The sequence below is a fragment of the Heliangelus exortis genome, chromosome 9 (genome assembly GCF_036169615.1).
Source record: "Heliangelus exortis chromosome 9, bHelExo1.hap1, whole genome shotgun sequence".
In the NCBI taxonomy this organism is placed as follows: Eukaryota; Metazoa; Chordata; class Aves; order Apodiformes; family Trochilidae; genus Heliangelus; species Heliangelus exortis.
Genome location: NC_092430.1, coordinates 16,913,702 through 16,936,811, shown reverse-complemented (window position 1 = coordinate 16,936,811; position 23,110 = coordinate 16,913,702). Strand labels below are relative to the sequence as shown.

Genomic DNA, 23,110 nt, shown 5'->3' with positions numbered 1-23,110 from the left:
CATTTTCCTTCAGCACCCTGGAATTTTATTTTTCTTTTTGTCACAGAAGACATTATTTTATGTAATAGATCCCAACATTTTGTTTTCTATCCTGGCCCAGCCAAGTTTCAGCTCTCCATAGCTCAGATTTCCCCACAAGAGGGAGTTAGGGACATGCAGCCCACAGCATCTCATGTAGCTAATTAGCAGGGGGCTTGAGGTGGGAGGGCAAGAGACACACCAGCACAGAATGAGCAGATAGGACAAGAGAGGCAGAAGCAGAGGCTGGAGAGGAAGGCAGTGGTGAAAGCCCTGCAGTAGCCATGGGCTGGAGAGGAATTGCAATTAGCCACTGAAGCCAGCTGCAAGGCATCTGTCCTACCCACAGTGAAGGAGACACTTGAGAGATGATCTGAACAACGGGCCAGACCTGACTGGGTTGTGGGCTGGCTGACCTCATGGATCACAGACTAGAGAGCTTTTTTTCAAATTCATTCTTGTTTGAACTACAGCACATTTCAGCAAAATTTGTTATCAGGGCTTTTAAACATTCCAGTGACAGCCCACATACCACAAGCCTTGGTAAAATTGTTCCAATGGTCATTCACCCTCGCTGCTAAATTGTGCTGTATTTGAAGCCTGGATTTGTTTAGCCTCAAATGTGTTATATCATAATCTGCTCAACTGAGTAGCTTATTATTGAACATCTGTTCCCCATGTAGGCAATTTACTGAAAGCTCCCTTCCCCCAAGCATCTCTTTGATAAGTAAAGCTGGGTTCCTCAAATCATTCACTCATGATCCCAGTGTTTTAATCTTCCTTGTGGCCCTCCTCTGAGTAGTCATCAATTCATCACCATCCACCCTGAACAGAGGGCACCACCACAGGATATGATACTCCAGAAGCTGCTGCTGTGCCAAAGACACACGCAGTCCATACTCAGTCTTCCAATTCCTGTGCTCATACGTTACCCTTTTGGCCACATTTCACAGGAGGGGGATGTTTCAGCTGATTAATCCATCCAAAGATCAAAACTTTTTTCCAAGCTGTTATTTCCCACACTGGGTTCCTTACACTGCTCTACTCTAGCCCAATAAATGAATTTTGTTTTGCCTGCTCTCAGTCCACCAAATGATCCAGACTGCTGCCAGTAACTGCCTTCATTATTCAATATTTCTCCTGGTATACAAATCATCCAACAAAACCTTTCAATTCTATTTATGTGTGCTCTTCCTGATGACTGACAGAATGTATTAAACAGCACAGGGTCAAAACATGACACTGCAGGAATCAGGCACACCTGTTTAAAACAATTCTCAAATTATTGCTTCATTTATTAGTTCAGCTAAACAGCTTTAAACCATTACTGTGATTTTATTATGCTAACACACAAGCATCAGTACCCACACATTTATCAGCAAACTCCTAATCTCATAAGAAACTGACACTGAAAAAGCTCAACAGGGCTTTTGTTGCTTAAATCAATGACACATTAAAGAAAAGATTTAAAACTAATAAAAAATTAGTTCAGTTCTGTATAAGCCTACTATTTTCCTAGTACCAAGTAACTGCCAGGCATAGTTACTTCAACTATATAACAGGGGCCTAACTTCAGAGATTCCAGCTAAAAAGAAAAAAGAGTTTTAAGAAAAAAAAAAAAAAAAAAAGGCAGGTTAACAGCAACAAGCGTTTCCACTGATGGCCATTTTCACATCATTTTCACATGAGCATTAATAGGTGAAGGAAGCTACTTCACTGAGATTAGAGCTTTGCTGCCAAATGCAAGGCTCCTGCTACAGAACTCGGTCCCAGTGCTCAGGACACCAGTGAAGGGCATGGAAGACAACTATTAGATCACATACACAAACCACAGTCCCTGCAAGGGCAGGATCTCATCCCCCCAAGAGAGGATACATCAGATATTAAGTCACATACTATAGCTGATGTTAGCCAAAAAAATTAGTTGCACAAGATTTAGGAATGCAACATTTTTGTCTATGAAGAGCAAGAGAGAAATTTATGTTTGTGATGACATTGCTAAACCATTAGAGAGAGGAGCATACTATTTTTCATGTGTTTCTCAGATGGGGCCATACAGTAATCTGATTTTCCCTCCTCTCCCATATCTTATTACTATGTTTTATGTCATCTAAGGAACTTTACATTGGACCTGGCAAGATTAGCTACATTTTAGAGATTTCCACAGCAGCTGGCATTCTCCATTTATTGAGCTGACTCTGTGCCCTTTACTAGATCACTGGCTCATACTTCTTGGTGCCAGATAGGGAGATAGCAGCATTCTTAAGAACTGAATTTCAGCACACAAGAACTGTAAGACTCGCCACTAAAAAGCAGCATTATCTTAAATTTGCCTTACAGGAAGGGTAAAAGCAGAAGCTGTGGTTCTTCCTCCACAGTTCTCCCAGAGAAACAAAGACAAAAACAAAATTTACTACTATGTACAATGAAAAGACCAAACCCCTATGATTTTGCCATCTTGTTAAGGCTGGTATTTCTTGACCAGCTGCACCCATCAAACATGCAGAAAAGCCATTCCAGCACATTACCTGTGCTGATCCTAAATGTCAGGGTTGCAGCCACAAACACACCACCACCATCCAAGAGCAATAACTGTTTTTAAAGCAGTGATGCTAAACACCAGCCTGCTTGCCAGCAACACTCCTCTGTGGAAGCTGCCCAAGTTGGTTAAGTATCACAGACTGGGCAAATAAATGCCAAGCGTCAGACAGATGATAAATCAGAAAGAGCCATGAAATCTTACTCCATTTCAGATGAGGTATGCTGTTACCCAGGAATTGTCTGTTTCTACCCAGGGGGCATGCTGACCCTGACAGAAGGGCAAGATACCTCCATCACATCATAAACCCATGAAGCTTTCAGTGAGAGGAGCCTCAGGAGGCTACCCAGCAAGCCTGATGGTGATGTTCTTTCCCAGGCAGGCAGACTTGAGACTGTATATCCAGCCTTGCAAAATCTGAACCTATTTCATAGCCTTCACAAGCATCCTGTTCTGCCCAAGCTTTCAGCATCAATAAAGCCACCTCACTCTCTGGTACTTAAGCTCCCGAGATCCTCCAAAATTCTCTTCTGCAGATGTCTGGTTTTTAGACTTTCCAGCAGACTCAGGAATGTGCTATCAGACAGCAATGTTCCCTCAAAAACAGGCTGAGAAGTGCACGTGCTCAAAAAGCAACCAAAAAGCAACCTTGCTGTCCCAAATAAAACATGCAGTTTGGTCTAGACTACCTAATATCTGTGCTGCATTGCTTTATCAGTAAGGTGAAGTTCTAGTCAGCACCCATGCAAATCTCAACTACTAGCATGTGACAGATGCCAAAGAAAGAGTCAAAACTTCTGTCCTCAAGGAAAAGAGGGGTTTAAGCCCTTTTATGAGAGGAACATCAGTCAGTCTCAAAAGATATTTTTATTACTAACTCTGGATTGAAATGTGAAAACTTTTAGTGCCTTTGATCAAAATGAGAAAACAACCCAGAGGGCTTCATAAAAAATGTTCTGTTAAGGAAGTTTAACCAAATTTCAGCACCCAAAGAACCTAGAGGATTGAAGGTTTAGGAAAAAATGCAAGCAGGAAAATTGTATGAGATGAAAAACTATAAGCATCAAAATTAAAAGTGTCATTTTAGGATTATTTTCTGTTTTATTGGTATTTCTCTGAGAAGAAACTTCAGGATAGGAGGCTTTACGGCAATTATTCTCATAGAAGTTACAACTGCACCGTAAGGAGCAACAATCAGTGAAACGTATCTATCTGAAGCTTCAGCTTCTCAAATCCCAGAATGCTGATAACATTGAGTGAATCCAATGCACAATTTCATGACTGTCACATGTTTCAGCCAAGGAAAAACAGAGTTTTGTTCACACACAGCTCTCAACTGTGAAGTATTCAGTACTTTGGAAAGGCAGTCACAGTATGGAACACCAGAAGAGACTGCTCCTAATTATCTGCTGTGAAATTATTTCTATCCCCCCCAGACTTCATCTAGGGGCCTTACAGTACTGCATGACAAAGGTGATCCTCACTCAGTGCTTCTCACAGATAAGCAACACAGCAGCAGCAGTGAGCTCCAGGGCTCAGTGATGCTTGGGGCTCCACAAATCACTGTTCTCCCCCAGACCACAGAGACTGCTGTACCACTGGAAGGACATGAACAAGGGCCAGACCCTCACCACCCACAGTCTTCCCCACACACTCCAAGGGTTTTCTCAACCCTCCATGTTTGCCTTCTGTTTCAGCACTTTCAGTTTTAGGATCACTGCAAACCTGACCATGGCTAAGTCTGAGCTGAAGAGCTGTTAAGAAGAGGACAATGAAAAGAAGCAACATAAAGAGAGATGCTCGGCTTTGAGATTAGCTGAAAGAGCCTTTTGGAAAGCCTACAACTGACTGAACAGAGTTAATTTGTGAGGAAATGTCACTACTGAAAAGATGATATGCCCCACTGCTATGACAGAAGCAATTCTTGCCATCACAGTTTCACAAGCCTTGATTTAAACTGATCAAACCAGACACCTGCCTATGCAAAATAATATGACTTATATCAGCATAAAGAGGGAAAGACAAGCTTTGAAGTGAGAAAATAATAATCTGGGACTCTGATGTGCGAGTTCTTATACCTAAGTGCTCGCGTACTGCAAAACCTTCATTTCACTTAAACAAGAGTGCTAAAATAAACTCAAACTGAACAGTAGAAAAGACATTTCCCTGAATCAAATTACCCTTTTTTTTTTCCTCTCTATTTCTTTCTCCCCCAAGATACTGTTTTCATGCCCCTGTATGTGTTCTGGAGAGTAACTAGCCTCAGCTACACAGGGGGGAGGCATGCAAGGGGAAGAAGAAGAAGGGCGTCACTGTTAAGCAAATAGTTTTCCAATAATCTTCCCCACAGAGTGAGTTTTCCACCTGGGTGGTTAAACATGATGGAAAAATTTTCTGCTCTAGGTCTTCACGCTAAACAAACAACTAGTTTTCACAGGGTTTGTGAAACCCCACTTCCAACTATAGCAGGAAGGGAACTGTAGGTGCTTGGTTTTGAAAGCCAGAGTATTTTTATTTTAGACTAAAATCCATATAGGCACCTATCATTTCCATGGCTACAAGCTGTAGGCCTTATAGACTCTCCATCTCTGTTAACTGCTCTTCCCTACTTTCCAAAAGCTGTGGGGAGGAAAAGGTTGCAAAGTCTATTACAACAGTCTACATGTACAACAAGGCATGCAAAAAAAAAAAATCTCCCAAAAATCAATCCTATCAATGAATTTTAGCATAATCTGCTTGTGTTAAACCTCTATGATCTGTCTTGCAAAACCTCATAAAAGTTTACTAACTTCGACACATTATCTACTGTCTCAGCCTCAAAAATACCACACACTCTGTAAAATGCACATTATTTGTCACTCTTGAGTGACAGGACACAGTTCTGTAAGATTCATTTAGTTAAACATTCACTTGATTTCCAATCCAAGAGCTGTGATACACCTCAGGCCCATCTTACCCAGCTGAGAAATGCATCACTTTTCTACTTGTTACATAGAATTTAATATGGTGACGTTTATGCTAGCTACTCTAATAGCTCGTAAGATCAGGCTATCCAAGTATCTCACCATAAATATCATCCAGAGGAAGTTTTAACCAATTACACCATGAGATCAAATTTAAAGTGTCTGGGTTTGGTTGCCTGTTGATGCTGTGGCTTTGATTTGTTTTGTTGCTTTTTTTTTAAATAAAGGATTTTCTCTCCGTAAGTGAGCTTTTTGCCTTGAACCTGACATTTCAGAGACCCATTTACTTTACTACTGCAAGACATGATCTCTTCATTACCAGGAGTCAACCAGACCAGAGTCAACACTCCATATCAGGAATTAGACATTACAAAGGCATCTTAGCCTGAGTGTTAGATGGACTTGGACCCTCTGCAAAGGCAAACCATCACTCCAGATCCAAAGAGGCAATGCAGAGGAAAATGTGACTCTGCCCTGAGAGATCAGCCCGGCTGAGATCCAGCAGTCTTATTAATTTGGACTCCACACCACAGAAACTGGGCTCTCCTAGTCTTGAGCAGATGCTGGAAGCAGCATAGCCACACTCACAGGGCATAAACCATGGGATTAGGTCCTGCCAGCACACCAAGCTGCCTCTACATGAAGCCATTTGCACATGCTGGATGGCTTACTTGTAAATCAGGACAAAGCCACCAACAGGTAACCAAGGGCTGACTAACCTGGACAGTAGGTAGAACTGGCTCAGAGTAACTCACTCATGACTAAAACATCACATTCAATTCCACAATAATTATAGCAAATGGACCAAAGAGTTCATTAGCGTGAACTCACCTTGGACTTGACCTGAAGAAAAGTGACTGGTTTTCCTGGCATTTATTGCCAGCACATCCTCACTAAACTGCTCGGTCAGCAAGTGTCCAGATGTTGTATCTGTGTTGGCAGGACACCTGCCTCGTTTCTTGTGTTTCTTCCTCCACGTGTCCTCCTCGTCCTTTTCGTCAGAACCAGAAGACTTCTGCAGAGCTGCACGGTATCTCAGGCTGTTTGATACTCTCCCACCCAGGCCATCACTCATATTTCGCAGGTCAGATGCAGCTCCACGATGATGTACATAGTAGTCTTCTTCAAGTTCCAGGTCTCCTTCTGGGCTAACAATGGCATTTTTTTTATGATGACATCTGGTCAGAGCGGTTTGGGTTTTATCGTTCTCATATCCTCCAAGCATTGTGTGTTCCAGGTGAGATGTTCTGACTGGTGAATAGCTGTGCACATTGAACCCATTCCTGGCTGGATTATCCTTCACCAGGCTTCTCCTCAGGGGCGGGTCAAGATCTGAGCTGGGGTCGTTGGAGCTGCCCTCTTCTAGCTGCATCTTCTGGGCAACATTATTCAAATAGGACTGGAATCGGCCACTGTGGTGCTTTTGCACAAGCCTGGCGTAAGCGTTCTTCTGGGGAGCAGCAGGCTTGCTCAGACTCTCTTTGGCACCTTGAGCAGAAGCAGTACTTCTCACATAGCCCGGCTGATCCATAGTGCAGTCAGTAAAAGGCCCAGACTTCAAGGAGTTACAAATAGACACAGGGGGAAAAAGGGTTATTTTCTTGAAACAAACCACAAACAATTGATTGCACTAAAAGCGACAGAGAATGTATTGACCTTGCAAGGAGGTGTGGGCTGGTAAGTCACTCCACTGGGGAAGAAAGACTTTCATAATGCACTCAACATCTGCACTGCACTGAATCCCCACCAGTGACCCAGGAGCAAACACAGCCCGTAAGCTATAGCTGCCCATACACCACACAAAATGGGATTTCTGTTCCAAGGCTGACACCCCAGACATAAGAGATTTCTTTAATCCACTCTTCCTTGCCTTTGAAAAAGAAAAGCAACTTAAGGCCATGCCTGACAGACTGTATCAGACTACCAGTTCAGCTGCTATCAGAGGTAAAATCTGGTCATGTCCAACCTGCAGTCTTCAAAATTAACTGCATCCCTCCTGAAGCACTGCAACATTGCAGTAAAAAAGCACACTATCAGTTCCCTCCCTCCCACAAAGACTGCCACTGCTGGATTATATAGGACACCTGCTTCAAATACCAGGGCTAGACATTTCAGTTTGTCTTTCTAGCCATAAGCTTCCTCCCAGTGTGGCTGACATACAATCAACGCCCTAGCACAACTAAATGTCTTGCAAGAGCTCATAATTCCTCATGATTGAGACACCCTGGCTGCCTCCCCATCCTGTGCCAGTTTCTGTGGATGTTATTATGCCTCCACCTGTGCCAAATGAGTGTGGAATGTAAGTAGATCAAGCACCTTTTAATCCTGTTTCAGCTGCTCTGGCTTTTCAGTTTTTGGAGCAAAACAATCTAGCAAATTGTTGTCAGCTACTGTTAAGGTAAATTATAGGTATAGACAGGGCATAGCAATGATTTTTTATACATCTAACATCAAAGAGGAAACAAAAAATATAACAGAGCCCAGTGCAACTGCTGTCTTCTGCAAGTTTTCATAAAAATGCCTCTTTTTTCCTTCAAGATATGTTTGAAGCTGAAGAGCTGAACCTCACCCCAGCTAATATGTTGAGAACTTCAGTGCTCATTCTCACCCCTTCTATGCCAAAACTGAGCAGCACTGGGCTTGAAGCTAAAATAATGGATAGTGTCCATTAAACCCCTACACTTCTCTAAACACAGGGGTATTGGCAGGACTGAATGCAGAGCTCAGCAGAAGAGAAATTTATATTCCCTTCCCTACTCCCACCATGCTTGGAACTTTTTTTCACCCTCAGCCAGCTCTGTTCTCCCTTTTTGCTGCAGTTGCAGAGGATAAGCACCCAGACAGTGTCTTCCATGCACACACTGCCTGGGAACAGGGTGCCATCCAGCAGGGACCAAGGATGGCAGCAGACTCCTCCTCAGGGTGCCCGTTCTGGCCCTTTTGGAGAAACAGCACATGTTCCAGAGACATTTACTTAAGTAATTGAGCACGGATGTGAACGGGCTTCACAATACAAAGCAAAAATTAAAAATCCCTGAATAAATAGGGGGGAAAAAAAAAAAAAATCTTTGTGTTCTTTGTGATTCTCGTTCCTAAGATTTTCCATTAGCACTGGCCAATAGCTGTTTTTTTCTAATAGCCTGACCTGCTGCAGCACTATTACAAAACTCTCACACAGGTAGGTCTGCAGCAAGCTTTCTTTTAACATCACCTTCTCCCCTTGCCAGCTGAATAGAAGTAGATAACATTAACAAAAGCCAGTGAGAGTACTCTCCAAACACGGGCTCCAGGATACAGGAGTTTGCCATCTTTATTTACAAGTAAAGAATAAACACTCGCACCTCACCTCCACTGTAATTTCTGCAGTTTTCACCACGTCAGTAACTGGAGCACAGACACACAAGAAAGGAACTCACAAGCCCCTACACATTAATTACAGTTCCATTAATTTGTCTTCCTGTCGGCAACCAGCACCGGATGCCTGCCCAGCAGCCGTGAGCAGAGGGCAGGCAGCGGGGGGGAGGCGGTGATGGGAGAGGGACGCGGGGCAGCGAAACCCCGGGCAGCACCGGGGACGGTGCTCGCCGAGGCGGGCGCAGGGTGAAATCCGCCGCGGTTCCTCTCCCCGGGTTGTGTTTGAAGGGTGACACCGGCCTGGATCCGCCGCCCGCTGCCACCTCGCTGAACCCGGGGCTCTGGGGTTGTCCCAACGCCGCAGCCCGCACACAGCAGGCAGGGCCGGCACCTCCGCTCCGGTGCGACGGGGCCGCTTTCCGCACCCCCGGGACCGGGGGCAGCCCCAGGGCAACCCCTCGCCTTCCGCCCTTTTCCGTCAGGCGCCAACACCGCCACTGTCCCCCCGAGCGCCCACCACCCTCTCCGGGAAGGCAGCCCGGGCCACCGCCGCCCTTCCGCGGGGTCCCAAGCGAGAGCTAACGGCGCCGCGACCGCCGGACGAGCCCCGGGCCCGCTCCCCCGGCAGGAATAACAGGGTCTGAGCGCCGCCGGGACCGGTCCTCTCGCGTCTACCCCGCCCAGGACCCCAGTGACGGACCCCGCGCTCCCCCGGCCCGGTCCCACCACTCACCGGCCCCGCCGCTCCCCCCGCCGCGCCGCTCCGCGCCGTTTAAATGTCCCAACGCCCCCACCGTCCACTTCCGGGTCGGAGGCGGCCTACGGGTCACGGTAGGGCCCAGAACACCTCACGCGCGAAGTGCTTGCTCCTTTCCCTACCAGGGCAGCCGTGGCCCGTGTCCCCTCGCACCCCCGGGACCGGGACCGGAGCGGCACTCCCGGGGGGCCTCGAGGGACAGGGGAGGGACAGTTGGGTCCCCTTTGGCGCAGCCCGGGCCTGGGGACGGACCTCGGGAAGGGTCTGGTGAGGGTGGCAGCGTGTGTAGGGCGGGCAGGGTGTCCCCGGAGGGACAGAGGAGGGATCTGTCAGGGTCTGTGGGGCTCCACAGGTGGCCAGGAGAAGGGAAACCTCCAGAAAGGGCTGGGGCTGAGCCTGGGTCGCCCCCTTGGTTATGGTGTGAGGCTGCCCAGGCTGGGGCTTCTGCTGGAAGGTGGAGCCGATCAACTCAGGGGGTCCCCACAGGGCCAGGGTGTGCAGGGAGAGGGGAGGAGGCACGTGGTGTCACCACAGCGGGGACACAACCCAGGCTGTCCCCAGCCTCTAAAGTTTGTGGACACCTTGGTCCCTGGGGTTTGCAGAACCTGCCTTTCCAGCCAGGGCCAGCTGGGACCTCTGTGATGATTTGGTCCAGTTCACTGCCAGCACCCCTGCTTCAGCCAAAGTTTCTATCCACATAGGGGAAAAAAAAACCCAGCATCATTTAGCTGATCCGATGCTGTCAAGAGCTGAGAATGGTACTGTCACAGTGGAAACTCTCAGAGCTTTGCAGGCACCTGTATTTCCAAAAGCAGTGGAGAAGCCTCCTTCAGGACCTGCATGGCCTTCCTTGCACTGCAGCGGAGAGGAGGCTCAGCTCTTCATGCTTCTCTAGCACCAGAGGTTTGGCACCAGGCAACCTGTTGATCCTCTAGGCCACCCATACCACAGCACCCCAGTACTGACCAACTTATGGTGTTGAGTGGCAGGGGCCTTATCTCCAGCAGGATAAGTCAGTGGCTTCATGGCAGAGGGTGATGCTGAAGCATGAGACCAGAGTCAGGAGCTGGGACTTTGACTCTGTGCTCCTTCAGTGGCTGCAGATCTCCCACGGGGTTTCATAGCAGAATCAGATCCACTCTGATTGGGAGTAGGTGGTTTTGTTACACACTGGTGTCACCTGCAAACTCAGGTTGTGTTTGCCAAAGAATTTTAGCCCGAAGAAAAACTGAGAGCAGTAAACCAGCATCATAGTTTGCTATCCCCATCCACCCTGTTTGAGCTGTCTGCCTGGAGCAGCCCCTTGGGGTGGATGAGGGATCCAAAAGGACCTGAGCTGGTGCCTTAAAGTGGGGCTCTGGTTGGGAAAGGTTCTGCTTAGTTTTCAAATTGGCAGGAACGTGGGTCTGATCAGACCGTTCGTGCAGCCCCTTCACTTAGAATGGGGAAGATGATTGCCCCACAGTGCTTATTCCTCATCCTGCAGGTTGGTGTCCACAGTGCCTGGCATCAGTTACTTCCAAAGACCACGTGGCCGTGTCTGCTCAATGTGCAGCACCACCTGTAGCTGCCTGCCCCTCGTATACACAAGGCAGCCCCATGACCATGCTCCGAACTATTGCTGCTGAGCCTCCATAAAGCCATGGCAAGCCCATGAAGCTGTCACCCCGTTGTCCCCCTCTATCTGCTGGCCAGGTGGGAACAGCATTCTTATCCATGCTGCTGAGTCGAAGCAGAGCCCAGAACATGGCCAGGCTTCCTCCTGCACCAGGTGGTGCCACCAGCTTCAGGAGCTTCAGCGTGCCCTGGTCCTTCCACAGGAGCTGGGGGAGGGAGTGGGGGCAATTTGGTGTTAGCACTGGTGACAGTGTTAGGGCCCACACATTCACATTTCAGTGACATCACAGTTTCAGTGTTATTGTATGGTGAGGGGGACACAGCTCCATGGCTGGACACCACCATCATCTTCATCTCCTGCCTCCAGATGGGCCCTAAGCCCCAGCAGACTGTCAAAGCATTTCTCAGCCCTCCCTTCTGGAAATCTGGTCTGGTCCACGGGGCAGAGCCAGCATTTGTACCCCTTGTGCTCTGCCCCTTCGCTGGCACAGAGAGAGAAGAAATACAGCAACTACATGTCAGCCTTCTGTTGTCCCATGAGCAAGCAGTAGATCCCATGTGTCTGGGACCAGCTGCATGCCCATCCTTCACATCTTTCAAAAGAGGATAAATGCAAATGTGGCAGCAAGGCAGAGCCTCGTGCAGGATCTCATCAAATGCAATCCATCCCAGGGAAGGGCTGGATGGCTCCAGTCTCACTTTTGGCTCCATCTTCCATCCACACCATTCTCATGGCTGCCCAATGGAAAGAAGAAGTTGCCTTGCTGCTGTTCCCATGACCCTCCATGGGCTTTCTGAAAGGGAGCAGGTCCACAGGCAAACTTTTCCCCAGTACTCTCATTTCCTGGGGTCCTGTAGCAGCATGCCCAGCCTGGTGTCCCAGCTTGCTTTCCCACAGTGCAGGATTATCTCACCATCTTCCCCCAGGCAGTAACTGGTAGCTGCTCCCCAACTTGAAGCTGGAACGTGTTGTGGCACCTTGGCCAAGGCAAGAGCACCGCGTGGCTCCTTGGCCAGGAACACCCCACTTACGAAGGCTTTGGCTCCTCTGCTTGTGGTTTCAGTGAGGAGGAAGGGCCCGCCTGGTGCTCATTTACATCAATGTTAATCAGGAGTCATTGGCCAAAGGGCTGGAGCTTCCCTAAGATGACTCAACACGGGAACCCTGGATGAGAGCAGAGTGGTTCCTCTGATGCCTCCATCCTCTTCCCACAGCCAATCTGGCATGAACTGATTCTGCCCCTGGAAAATTGCCCATGTCAGCCTGAATGCCACCAACTTTTGCTACTGAATATTTTGGGTAGCAGGCCGTGGTAGTGTGATGGAGATCAGCAGGGTGTTCTGCCTCTCTGCTGTTGTCCAGAGGCTGGACCTGCACAGCATGAGGATACCCTTGAAGGCAGAGTGGGGACACAGGCTTCCTCTGGAGCCTCTGAGTGCCCTTGGAAGTGTCTCTGTTGCAGCAGCAACACCCAGAGTTCGGCCAGAATCTCACTCGCTTTGACATTGCTCAGGCACCAGGAGCTGTCTGGGCATTTGACCTGAGGACACAAACCATGCTTGGGGGGGGAGTAGGTGGGAGGGAGACAGATTTGTTACCACAAATAAGGTAAAAAACATCTATTTCCACAGTAGATACCCATCTGATAACTGTGTCACAACATATATGGTCTTGCTTCACCTGTCCTTCTCCAGTCTTCTCTGGAGCCCTCCATACCTCTGGTTGGGAAACAGGCCACCCAAGATCAGGACTGGTGGGTTCCCATCTTCTTCAGATGCAGAAGTGCCTGGAGAAATGCCTGCAGCTCCCCCCAGGTAAGGGGAAAGGTCTGGTTTGGCCTTTTATCCAGCAAAGGAGACTGAGAACCAGACCCCAGCAGAGAGGGACAAGCAGCTAAGAAAGAGGTGAAAGGGGCAGCAGAAGAAAGGTGGGCTGCTGAGGTAGGATGTTGAAGTAACAGGTTCAGTGCTTTGCTCCTGGTATATCTGGGGTCTCCTGGATTTGTCTCCTGGATACTTTCAATTCTCTTTCTCCCTAGCTACAGATGGTCAAATCTCTTTTAAAACCATGCCCTCAGTCTCTCTGCATCCTTCTGCCCGGCCAGTGGCAAGACTGAGCTTCCCAAAGGTGCTCAAAGTGGTTTTGGATGATAAAGCTCTGAGGTCTCAGAGCACTGGGGTAATGCAGTGTGACACAGCTCCAGGAGTCCCAGCAGGAAGCCCAGACAGGAACTTACAGGGCACATGAGGCAGGGAGTCCAAGCCCTGTTTGATGTCCCCAAGGAGGTGGAAAAGGTGCTCTCAGGGGAGGGACTAACAAACTGCCCTGCCGTCCCCGGGTTAAGCATCCACCTCACAAGTCCCCATCACCCACCCCCACCCCCAGTCCTCCACCCCACGCACGTGGGAGGGGGTCTGAACTTTCCCTCTGGGGGCACCACGCTCCAGCACAGACTGCAGGACCCAGGGGCTGGTGGGCACCTCCTGGCAGCTCGGCGGAGGCAAATGGGGACCTCTGCGGGCCCCGCGGAGTGGTGCGGAGCGGTGCAGGGAGCGGGCTGCGGGCGGAGTGGTGACTGAGAGAGTAACTTATCAGTATTACCTCATGAGAAAGCTCTGTGCCTTTGTATCTCAAGCAAACAACGGCCATAATACCCCAGCGAGTCGGCATTGTTATTCTGTCTGGTAGCAAAAGGTTAGGGCTGTGGAGCCCCGCACGTCCACACCGGCTGCCCATGGGGTGGCAGCCGGGCCACCGCGACGCTCCGCAGCCGGCAGCGCTTCCAGGACACGGGAATGACGGCCTCGAATGTTCCCAGGCACGGCTGAGGCATGGCCGGGATGTTATCTGCTCCGCAAACCTATCCCTCCATCCTCAATACTGAAATCTGCCCCTTTCCTCGCCAGCCCCTTGCTCTGGACTCCCTGTGTCTGGCACAAACCCTCCCATGGGACACAGCCAGACTCCCTCCTAAAAACAAAAAGAAAAAAGGGGCAGAAGGCCCAAATTTGCTTCAGTGGGATCACATCCCTGGCAGGAGCTCAAGGGCTTGACAACCAGCATCCCCAAGATCAGCATGGATTCAACTCCCTTGCATCCCAGAACTGCCCTGGGTTTTCCTGCATCTGAGATGCTCCAGGGAAAGGCTCAGGAAGCCCAAAGGTTTTTCCCTGAAGAACCAGTGCCAAAAGGGACTTCCCACTGGTTGGTGCTGGGTTCCCAGGAAACCAGCTCAGAGGGGCTGGAGGCCATTTGGGGTTGGTGGAGGGGACCCCAAGGGAGGTGCTGACAGCATTTTCCAGGGTGACAGGTTTTGCCCAGTCAATCCAGGTGGAAGAGGCTCCTGCCAAGCCAGGGTGTGCACTGCTGCCAGAGCCGCAGGGCTAGTGAGGACCTGCTCACCTGGCCCGGATGCACACGTAGCACATTACAGCACAGACCCTCCCCAGGGCTGCCTGAGGTGACGCGGTGTGGTGGTGGCATCCAACTCCAGCACCATGATAGGGTCCCCATGGGTACAAGCTGGGAGGCCAACCCAGCTGGTCTGCCAGATCTCCAAAATAAATGTGACAACAGCTCATCCTTTGACCTTTCTGGGCTATTACCTCTTTGAGCAATATGTCTTCTGAAAGGGATGCTGAGCAGCAAAAGCAGCAAGCTCGGGCTAACATTAGGACCTCCAGGCTATGGGTGAAGTGATACCAGACCCCCATTTTTGGGGGGAAAGGCATATGAAAAAGGAAGGACAAAGATGACTTGGGTGCTTTGATTGGAAAATCCCAACATTTTGACCCTACATTAGCTGCTGAGCAGCCAGCAGCTGGGCACAGCGCAATTTACATCCTCCAAGGACTGACACAGAGGGAGGCTCATGGTGTGGACTCACCTGTGCATTAGAATTGCTTCATTTTCTTGATGTTCAACAAAAGTCTGACATGTCATGTTCCCACTCCTGCCAGCCCACCAAGGCAGCGCAGCCCTGGATCATGGCCATACCACAGCCCCAGGGAAAAGAAACACCCAGAAAACCAGGAGGAGACTGGGGCATCCCAGGGAGCCCAGGGAAATTGGCAAAGCCCAACAGGCAAACCACAAAGCAAGCAGCCAGGGGAAAAACACACCGTGCCTGTTAGGACACCAAGACTTCACTAGCAAAGACCTGGGAGTCTTTACCTAGGACTTTTATCTCCTCACTCTTGCTGCCTTGGAAGATTCTGGAAGAGATGTAGATGCCCCCTCAGTCTCCATGTCCTTCCTGCACCTGCAGCCTTGTCCCACCATCCCCAGCAGACTCTCCCCATCACAGTCACAGTCTGGGAAGTGAAGATGTTGGCCCTGTGTGTATCATGGGTCAGACCCAAAGGAGTCAGGGGAAAGAGTAAAATCCTGTAGTGTTTCCTGTAATGCCTCATTCAGCAACACCATCCAAAATAAACATCAGGGATGTCCAAGCAGGCCAAAAGTTCCATCAGCATTCCCAACACAGAGACTCAGAGGTAAAGCAGGCAGAGGTACTGCTGCAGTGCCCCAGGAGCATCACACCTGTGTGCTGGGCCACCCTGTCCCCATCACAGCCTTGTGGTTGCCCAGGCCTTGAGTCTGTTGGTGACCACATCTGAGCCTTAAGCTGGTGCTACTGCTCTCAGGGGCTATAGGGTTATTCACCAGAAAATCTTGCTTCAGAGCATCCTCAGGAAGCCACATTGCCTGTTGTGTCCTGCCACAGAGGTGGGACCAGACAGTCCCCTGCCACTGTGGGTGCCAGTGCCTGCCAGTGCCAGTCCCTGCAGCCAAAATTGGAATACCCCCAAAAAGCTGCTTCTTGCTGAACTTGTTATCACCAGACCCCCAAGTGATACCAGAAAACTTGTAGAAAAAAACAAACTCTAAAAAGCTCCTGTTGTGTCACCTCAAACCCTCAGTGGCAAACACCAGTGGGTGTCTCATACCTGTAGACTGGTAGTTGATGGTTGCACTGAGGGAAAATTACCTCCTCCACCCTGGTACTTCCTCCATCCCTGTACCTGCTTCTCTGCCCTGATCCTGCCCCAGGAAGGTACCAAGCAAAGTGAACAGGATGAGTAGAGAGCAGCAATGTTTTGGGGCTTGTTCCAAAGCCACAAAGAGGCTTTGGGACAGTGCTTGACCAGCGCCTCATCAGGTTGGCCACGAGTCACTGAGATGGCATCATCTGAAAATCTTCACATTGCAGTTATCCATCTTTCCATCAGGAAATGCTCCCGGGCCCATGGCAGTGAAAGAGACATAAGTCTGGGCAGCAATTTCTCCAAATCAATATAGAAGCATGCTCCCAAATGAAGTGAGCAGAAAAAAAACCCAAAACCCAACCCACAAACAGGGGGAAAGATATCTGTCTGTTCTCTGCTGTGGCATGTGGCACAGCTTCCTTCAGGCTGGGTTCCACATTACTGTCCTGTAAATCTTCTTGGGTTTTCCTCTGGGAGGTGCCCGAAACCTGGCTCCTGACTTCAGCTAAGACTCTGCATTTTCAGCCCCACAGCAGTGATATTTTCTGCTTTGGGGCAGTTTCCAGCAGGTACAGCTTCCCACCCCACTAATGGATCAGGGCCTTGCAGGATAGAGGACAGGATATGTCCTGGATTTGGGTGATGCCCAGCAGGATGCAAAGGGGCAAGAGGCTGGATGGACCTAGCACCACTGCCACCATACGGACTCCTTTGCATGGCCCTTCATCCGTTGTCACATGGGGAAGGGTGCTGGGGACATTATGTGACATGAAAAGGAGTGAAATACAGATTTTCACGCTTTCCTTAGGTCACCCCGAGAGACCCCTCACCAAATGCAGCACATCCCATCTCCCCATAGCCCCTGATCCAACTCTGGTATTCCTCAGGAACAGACCAGCCCTGCAGCCCCTCTCTCCCCACGGCTCTCTTTGGGCTCCTGAGTGTGATAAGGAGGAGTGACTCCCCCTACAGCCCACCCCACAGGTCTCCATCCCTCCTTGTCCCACTGTGCACAATCCCCTTTGCTCTCCAGTGTTTGAGGAAAGCCCTCAACAAGTGCAGCTCCCTCTACACCAAACTTCCACCTTCAACACGTGCCCTGAGTTTGACAGTTCTCAGCTTGGGTGAGTAGGGACATCCCTTCAAGGGTTAAAAGCTTTCCTGCTCTTAACTCCTTTCTGCTCATCCCTTCTCCCCCCTCTGAGTTTTTTGCCACTCCAGCGGATTCGATCTGGTTTGAGTTAAGGGAAAGGCTCTGACTCCAGCGACTTTCAGCAGAAAGGCAGAGTAATTTGAATAACAAGACTAATTGGATTTATAAAGCACAGCCCCCCTCCTCGCCCCCCCAAAAACTCAAGACTCTGCACAGTGTGACAAAGAAAACACGCTAATGAAAACCATGCTGGTGGAAGCCGAGGGTGAGGGACGAGCCTCCTGTGGGCAGGCTCTGGCTGAGACCTGACAGCATTGTGCCATTTGTGGCAATGCTCTAAATACCCCAGGGTGAGGGGCTGGTGGAGAAACTCCGATACTGCTCCCAACCCCACATCCCGCAGGCTGTAGGGGTCTGGTGGCAAGCAAGGCAGCCCCACACTGTGACACTTCCCCCCAGCTGTGTGCCTCATCTCCTTCCCCATCCCGGGTACCCCCGGGGAGAAATCACAGGGCAGGGCTGCCCGCAGCATCAGCCAGGACAAGTGGGATTGTGGGACAGCAGGACACTGCTGGTGACTTTGGGCACACCTGGCAGCGCCGGGATGTGGAGAGCCAGGGCTCAGCTCCCCACTGCTCCCCTTTCCTTTGCACAAACCCTGCTGAAAGGGTTATTGCTGTAGCCTGCCCCTCAGCTCCCTGCACCCCGGAGATGCTGGATGTCCCATCCCTGCCACATGCTGCAGGGGACAAGAGCTGGACCCCGAGAGAAGGGGCCTCTCTCCGATCCTCTCCTGCACCCACGGCTCTCTGGCACCAGGGGTCGGCTCTAATCCCCGCTCCATCGCCTCTCTCAGCCTGCACGCAGACAAATGCCCAAACACAACTTTGCACTCCAAAAAGCCCAAGTTGTCTCCACCTGGCAGGCACGATGGAAAAACCACCGAGACCTTCTCCTTCCAGCTCCCGTTCTCATGGAACTGAAAAGACAATCTCCTTTGAAGTGTCCCATGCCCAGTAGCCTGGGCTGTGGAAGAGGAAGCATCTCCCTGCAGGGGAGCAGGGAAACCAAGGATCCCCAAAGAGCTCTAGCAGCTTCCCAGGGATGTGGGGAGCAGCAGAGCCCATAATATCTAGTAAGAGGAGCCGGGAGCTGACCCAGGGAGAGGAAAAAAAGCCAAGAGTGTTTCCTGGTCCACAGAAAGGATTTGGGATGAAAACCCAGCCTGGTGAAATCAAACTCTGCATGCATCTGCAAAGGGGAATCTTTCCTCTGATCTGATCTCAGTAAGAGCATCCTCCCTGGTTGGGGTTGCAGGGGTGGTGCCCAGCTCCATCTGAAGAAAACAGTCACGGCCCCAGAGCTTCTCAGTGCCAGGCAAACCAGTAGCAGAGGCACAAATTCTGCCCTGCTGGAGGGGTTGCTGAAGGGGAAGGAGGGGGAATAGGGGGAGCCATCCTATGTTCCCAGAGCCCCCACAATGTGCTGAGGCTAATCCCAGGATCAAATCCTTCTCCCACTTCCAGCTACAGGAACAGGTCAGAGGAGGCCAGGCTGCACAGCCCTGCTGTGGGTCAGCCCTTGAGGTCCGGTCTCCAGCAGGGACCCTGTGCCACTGACTGCAAAGGACATCTCTGCAATGTGTGAAAAGCCCCATTTCCAGGGCAATGGACATCATAAATCCCCCTCAGTAGAGTGAAAGGAGCAAGTCACCCCTTCCAAGCTCAGGGACCTGCTAAGGTGCCACTGCACCCCACATGCCCCTGTGTCCCTAGTGTCTCATGGCAGGATGGGCAGTATCCACCTTTCTGCCAAGCAGAGACCTGGCAAAGAAGTTGGAGGATGAACAGGTTCCGATTTAATCATGGTTGTAAAAATATTTATCTTAAAAGTGCTTTTTTCACTTTTTCTAGTCTTTTGGTTTTAACCCCCTGCTGGGACCTCCGCCCCCAGCCTGTGACAGCCACCCCAGGCTGACCCGTGTTCTGCCTCAGGGGATGTCACTGGGGAAGTGAGAGGGGGCACCGGAGGGGCCGTGAGGCAGCCGGGCAAGGGGAGGGTAGAGAGTTTGTAGGGGGGTCCAGAAGGGCATGGAGCCAAATGCCCCCTGATTTCTGTCTCCACTCTCCAACTCCCCGAGCTAGTTGTCTTGGGCTGATGTGTCATTTATTCCTGCCAGGGGAGAGGGGACACCCCCCAACCCCCCCTTTTAAATTCCTGCTATTGTGGAGTGGGAGGCCGGGTTGGACCTGGTTGTTTAGATGACATCACCGAGCAGGTTGGGTTATAAAATGAATGAAGCAGAAAGCCTAAGTTCACTAGCTCGGCACTTCGCTGGCGGCGGGAGGGACCTCGGGCTCCGCTCTGAACTTTGACTCCCGTCGGTCCCGGCCTCTCCCCGGGGCTCCCCTTGGCTCCCCGCTGCCCCCCCCTCCCCTCCCCCGCCCCCCGGCCCCCCTCTCGTTCGGCCTCGCAGGATGCAGATCTCACCCTTGCTGGCTGGTGGACTTTTACTCGTTTTGCTCTCCGTCAGGCTGGAGGCGAAGCCGGCATCTCAGCTCCCACAGAAGGTAGGGCTGGAACTGCTCCCAGGCTCTCTCTTCTCTCCTCACATCCCGCCGTGGGTCCTAAGGGTGCAGGGGGAGACGAGGAGTGACTTTGGGATGCCAGAATCAGAGCAAAGCGAGGTTCTCCTTTCTCGTGGGCTTTTTGAGTTCTCGGAGTGCTTCTCCAGCCTGTTCCAGCTGTGCATATCCCGGGGACGTCAGCCCCAAACCAGGAGCTGGAGGAGAACGCTCTGTGCCCGGTACTCTGCGGGATGGGGGACAGGGAGGGCGCCAGTCACCTCGGGCTCCCCTCTCTGCTGGGCACAGGGGAAGGGGAGCAAAATCGGAGCGGGGTGGGCAGCAGGTGCACGGAAGGCAGGCTGTGAGGCCAGAGCTCTCCAGGCAGCCCTGCCCAAACACGCAAGGCAGGGGCACTCTCCGGGGAAGAGGGACCCCAAATGGAGGTGTCCCAAGGAGCTGAGTGTCCTGCGCTGCTGAGGAGGAGGGATGCGCCGGAGGCTGCCGACACTGGGTGGCACTGCCCGGAGACGGAGTCAGGGGTGCCCCAGGACAGCGGTGGGAGCTGCTCAGAGTAGAATGAGCCCCTGGAGGAGGTGTGGGGGGGCGGGCAGGACTGAGAGGCAGGAACACAACACACACAGAGACAATCTGAAGGAGCCTGAAATCTGGCAGGGGACGGCACTGACCCCAGTGAGTCAGGTTTGAGGGGCAGTAACAGCAGCACGGCTGGGGGCTGCGGTACCACCACTCCTTTTTTAGGGGGATGCAGTGGACCCTGACGGGGCAGAGAGTCACAAAGTGACCAGGGCAGTGCCGGGGCAGTGGGTGAGAAGCTAAGGGGATGCTCTGACCCCAGAGCAGGTTGCACGGATTTGGGGAGGGGAGAGGATACCCTGGGCTCAATCGCGGGATGATGGGCTGCACTGGACTGTGCACAGACCCCGATCCCGGGTGGGTATTCCCGGAGGAACCCCGGGAACCGAACCCCTCTGCGGGTCCCTAAGGGATGCTGTCCCCAACCGTGATGCGGGAGGGAGTCTCTGGGGCAAGGCGGCTCTCTGACCCTCTCTCTCCCGCTCCACAGGGCTCCCGCGGCTCGGCAGCGGCAGCGGGTCCGCCCGAGGCGGCGGCGGCAACAGAGCGGGAGAAGGAACGGGAGAAGGAACGGGAGAAGGAGCGGGAGAAGGAGCGCAGCGGCGGCGGGTCGGGCCCGCGGGAAGCCCGGGAGGCGCGGGCCGAGTCCCGGCCGCGGGCAGGCTGGGCGAGGCTGCTGCAGGACCCGCCGGGCCGCCGCCACAAGGGCCTCCATAAGAAGGGCCTGGGCAAGGGCTGCTTCGGCCTCAAGCTGGACCGCATCGGCGCCATGAGCGGCCTCGGCTGCTGAGGGACCCCTGGTGGTGAGTGAGCGGCCGGGACGGGCCCGTGGGGGGTTGCGGGGATGCTGTGCTGCCCCTCCGTGCGCTGCCCGAGGGCAGGATGGGGAGCGGTCCCCCCGCTGTGCCGGCTGCGAACCCACGCGTTGTTGGTAGGTAAAGCGAAGGATCCCGAAGTTGGCCTTAATTTCGCTCCCACCCCTCCAACAGCCCTCCCACTGCCCACTGCCTGCTTGTTTTAGGGAGGGATCAGAGCCCCCGGCCGTGGTTCATTGCCCCCGCAGCAGCTCGGCCTGGATCCCCCCTGGAGCCCATGGGCAGCGGGCAGGATGCAGAAGGAGCTCTGCTACAGCCTTCCCGGTTGCTCCTTTTGCTTGACGGGCACAGGTGACCCGTGGACATGCATTAGGAGGGCAGAGTAGGACTCATGAGGCACCTGTCTCACCTGTGCTTCAGTTCTCTTAATTTAAAGGAAAACAATGCACGAGTTTCCAGGTGTCTACTGGTTGTGGTGGCAGCCAAGGGTAGTGCCTCCTAACTCAGGCTTTGCAGCCAAGAAAGTTATGGGAAGGTGGGAGAAGTTCTTCCCACTCCACAGCCACACGGCCACTGTGTGTAGGGACTGATGGGCAAGAGAAGCATCACTTCCCCACAGTGACCAGTCTGGGAGATGGACAGCAGCTCCAGCCAGCTGGCCCCAAGGGTGAGCGGGAAAACGAGGCACTACTCCTGCCAGCAGACACACACAGGTGATCTTGGATCTGGGGCAGCTCCTACTTGCTGCAGCCCAGGCTACTCACTCTTCTTCCCATGGCATGGCACTACAGCAACCAGAGGGATGGGCCCTGGCCCATCATTGAGCACAGAGGGGACCAGCTCCAGGCATTCTGCTACTCTGCGGAGCTATGGGAAGAGCAGGTGCCTACAGCAAGCCAGTGATGGTCCACAGCCCTGCCCATTGGGATGGGTGCTGCACCTCTGCTACCTTGTGTAGCAGCTCCTCAGTATTTCCAAGGAATCATCCAGCTCAGAGGTCCAAAAAGCACACATACACTGTGCAGCCAGTTTGTACCCATGCTCTCTTGCTAAACTCTCATCAGGAAAAAAAAGATTTCTGCCAGATTCAGGACCAGGAGGAGCAGCAACACCTCCCTCAGCCTCTCCCATTAATACCAAAAAGCCAGAAAGCAAAGCATGAGCTTCCTTGCTTTAGCATGAGAACGTCTCTTGTCTTTAGCATCCCCTGGCCCCCCAGCAGGATTATTGTGGCAGGGATTTCAGCTTGGGATGGGTACAAGGTGTTGTATGGTGAGTACTAACAGACACTTTGTTCCTGTTCCTTGCAGGGCTTTGAATCCATAGTCCATTTTCTCCCACCCTGGCCAGGCAGGGCCATTCCCCAGGCAACGCCTAGAAGAGCAGAGATCTCCCCTGGAATGGACAAAAGATGTGGCTGTGTTATTCTTTTTGGTACGAGGAGTCATGGCACCAGCTGTTTTGGTTTTGTTATTTTTTTTTAAAAAAAAGTGCTCTCTATCTTATATATATTATATATACAAACACTCACCAAGACAAGGGACAGTGCTTTTCCAAGAGACTGATGAAGCCAGCTGTATAACGTTGCCGTTTGTAAATTCATGTCATGCATAAATGTATTTATGTTGTAAAGCTATTTATATATTGTTTATAAAGAGATATTTATAAAAAAATTATTTATGTAACTAAATGAAAAGTCAAGCATTGTAACACTTTTTGTCCTAAGTAGTTGAAAAATTTTAAA

At 51.4% G+C, this 23,110-nt stretch overlaps 2 protein-coding genes across 4 annotated transcripts in view; one reads left to right on the top strand and one right to left on the bottom strand.

Annotated features, from left to right (window-relative positions):
- DIS3L2 (DIS3 like 3'-5' exoribonuclease 2) overlaps positions 1 to 9,675 on the bottom strand; it is a 177,450-nt gene extending 167,775 nt beyond the window's left edge. Inside the window, exons 1-2 of one of the 3 annotated variants that reach the window (XM_071752443.1) lie at positions 9,608 to 9,675; positions 6,352 to 7,075 (exon numbers count right to left, since the gene is read on the bottom strand). In XM_071752443.1, the coding sequence (XP_071608544.1) occupies positions 6,352 to 7,051 (700 nt within the window). In that variant the 5' untranslated portion in view covers positions 7,052 to 7,075; positions 9,608 to 9,675. Of the gene's footprint in view, positions 1 to 6,351; positions 7,076 to 8,305; positions 8,425 to 9,607 lie in introns of those variants that run through there. The other 2 variants (XM_071752444.1, XM_071752441.1) reach the window with 2 other exon arrangements.
- A 10,022-nt stretch (positions 9,676 to 19,697) lies between these two features.
- Positions 19,698 to 23,108, top strand: NPPC (natriuretic peptide C). The gene is made up of 3 exons (XM_071752436.1): positions 19,698 to 19,960; positions 21,042 to 21,354; positions 22,677 to 23,108. Exons 1-2 carry the CDS (start codon positions 19,868 to 19,870, stop codon positions 21,339 to 21,341), a joined length of 393 nt encoding a protein of 130 aa, XP_071608537.1. The 5' UTR covers positions 19,698 to 19,867; the 3' UTR covers positions 21,342 to 21,354; positions 22,677 to 23,108.
- Positions 23,109 to 23,110: the final 2 nt, after the last annotated feature.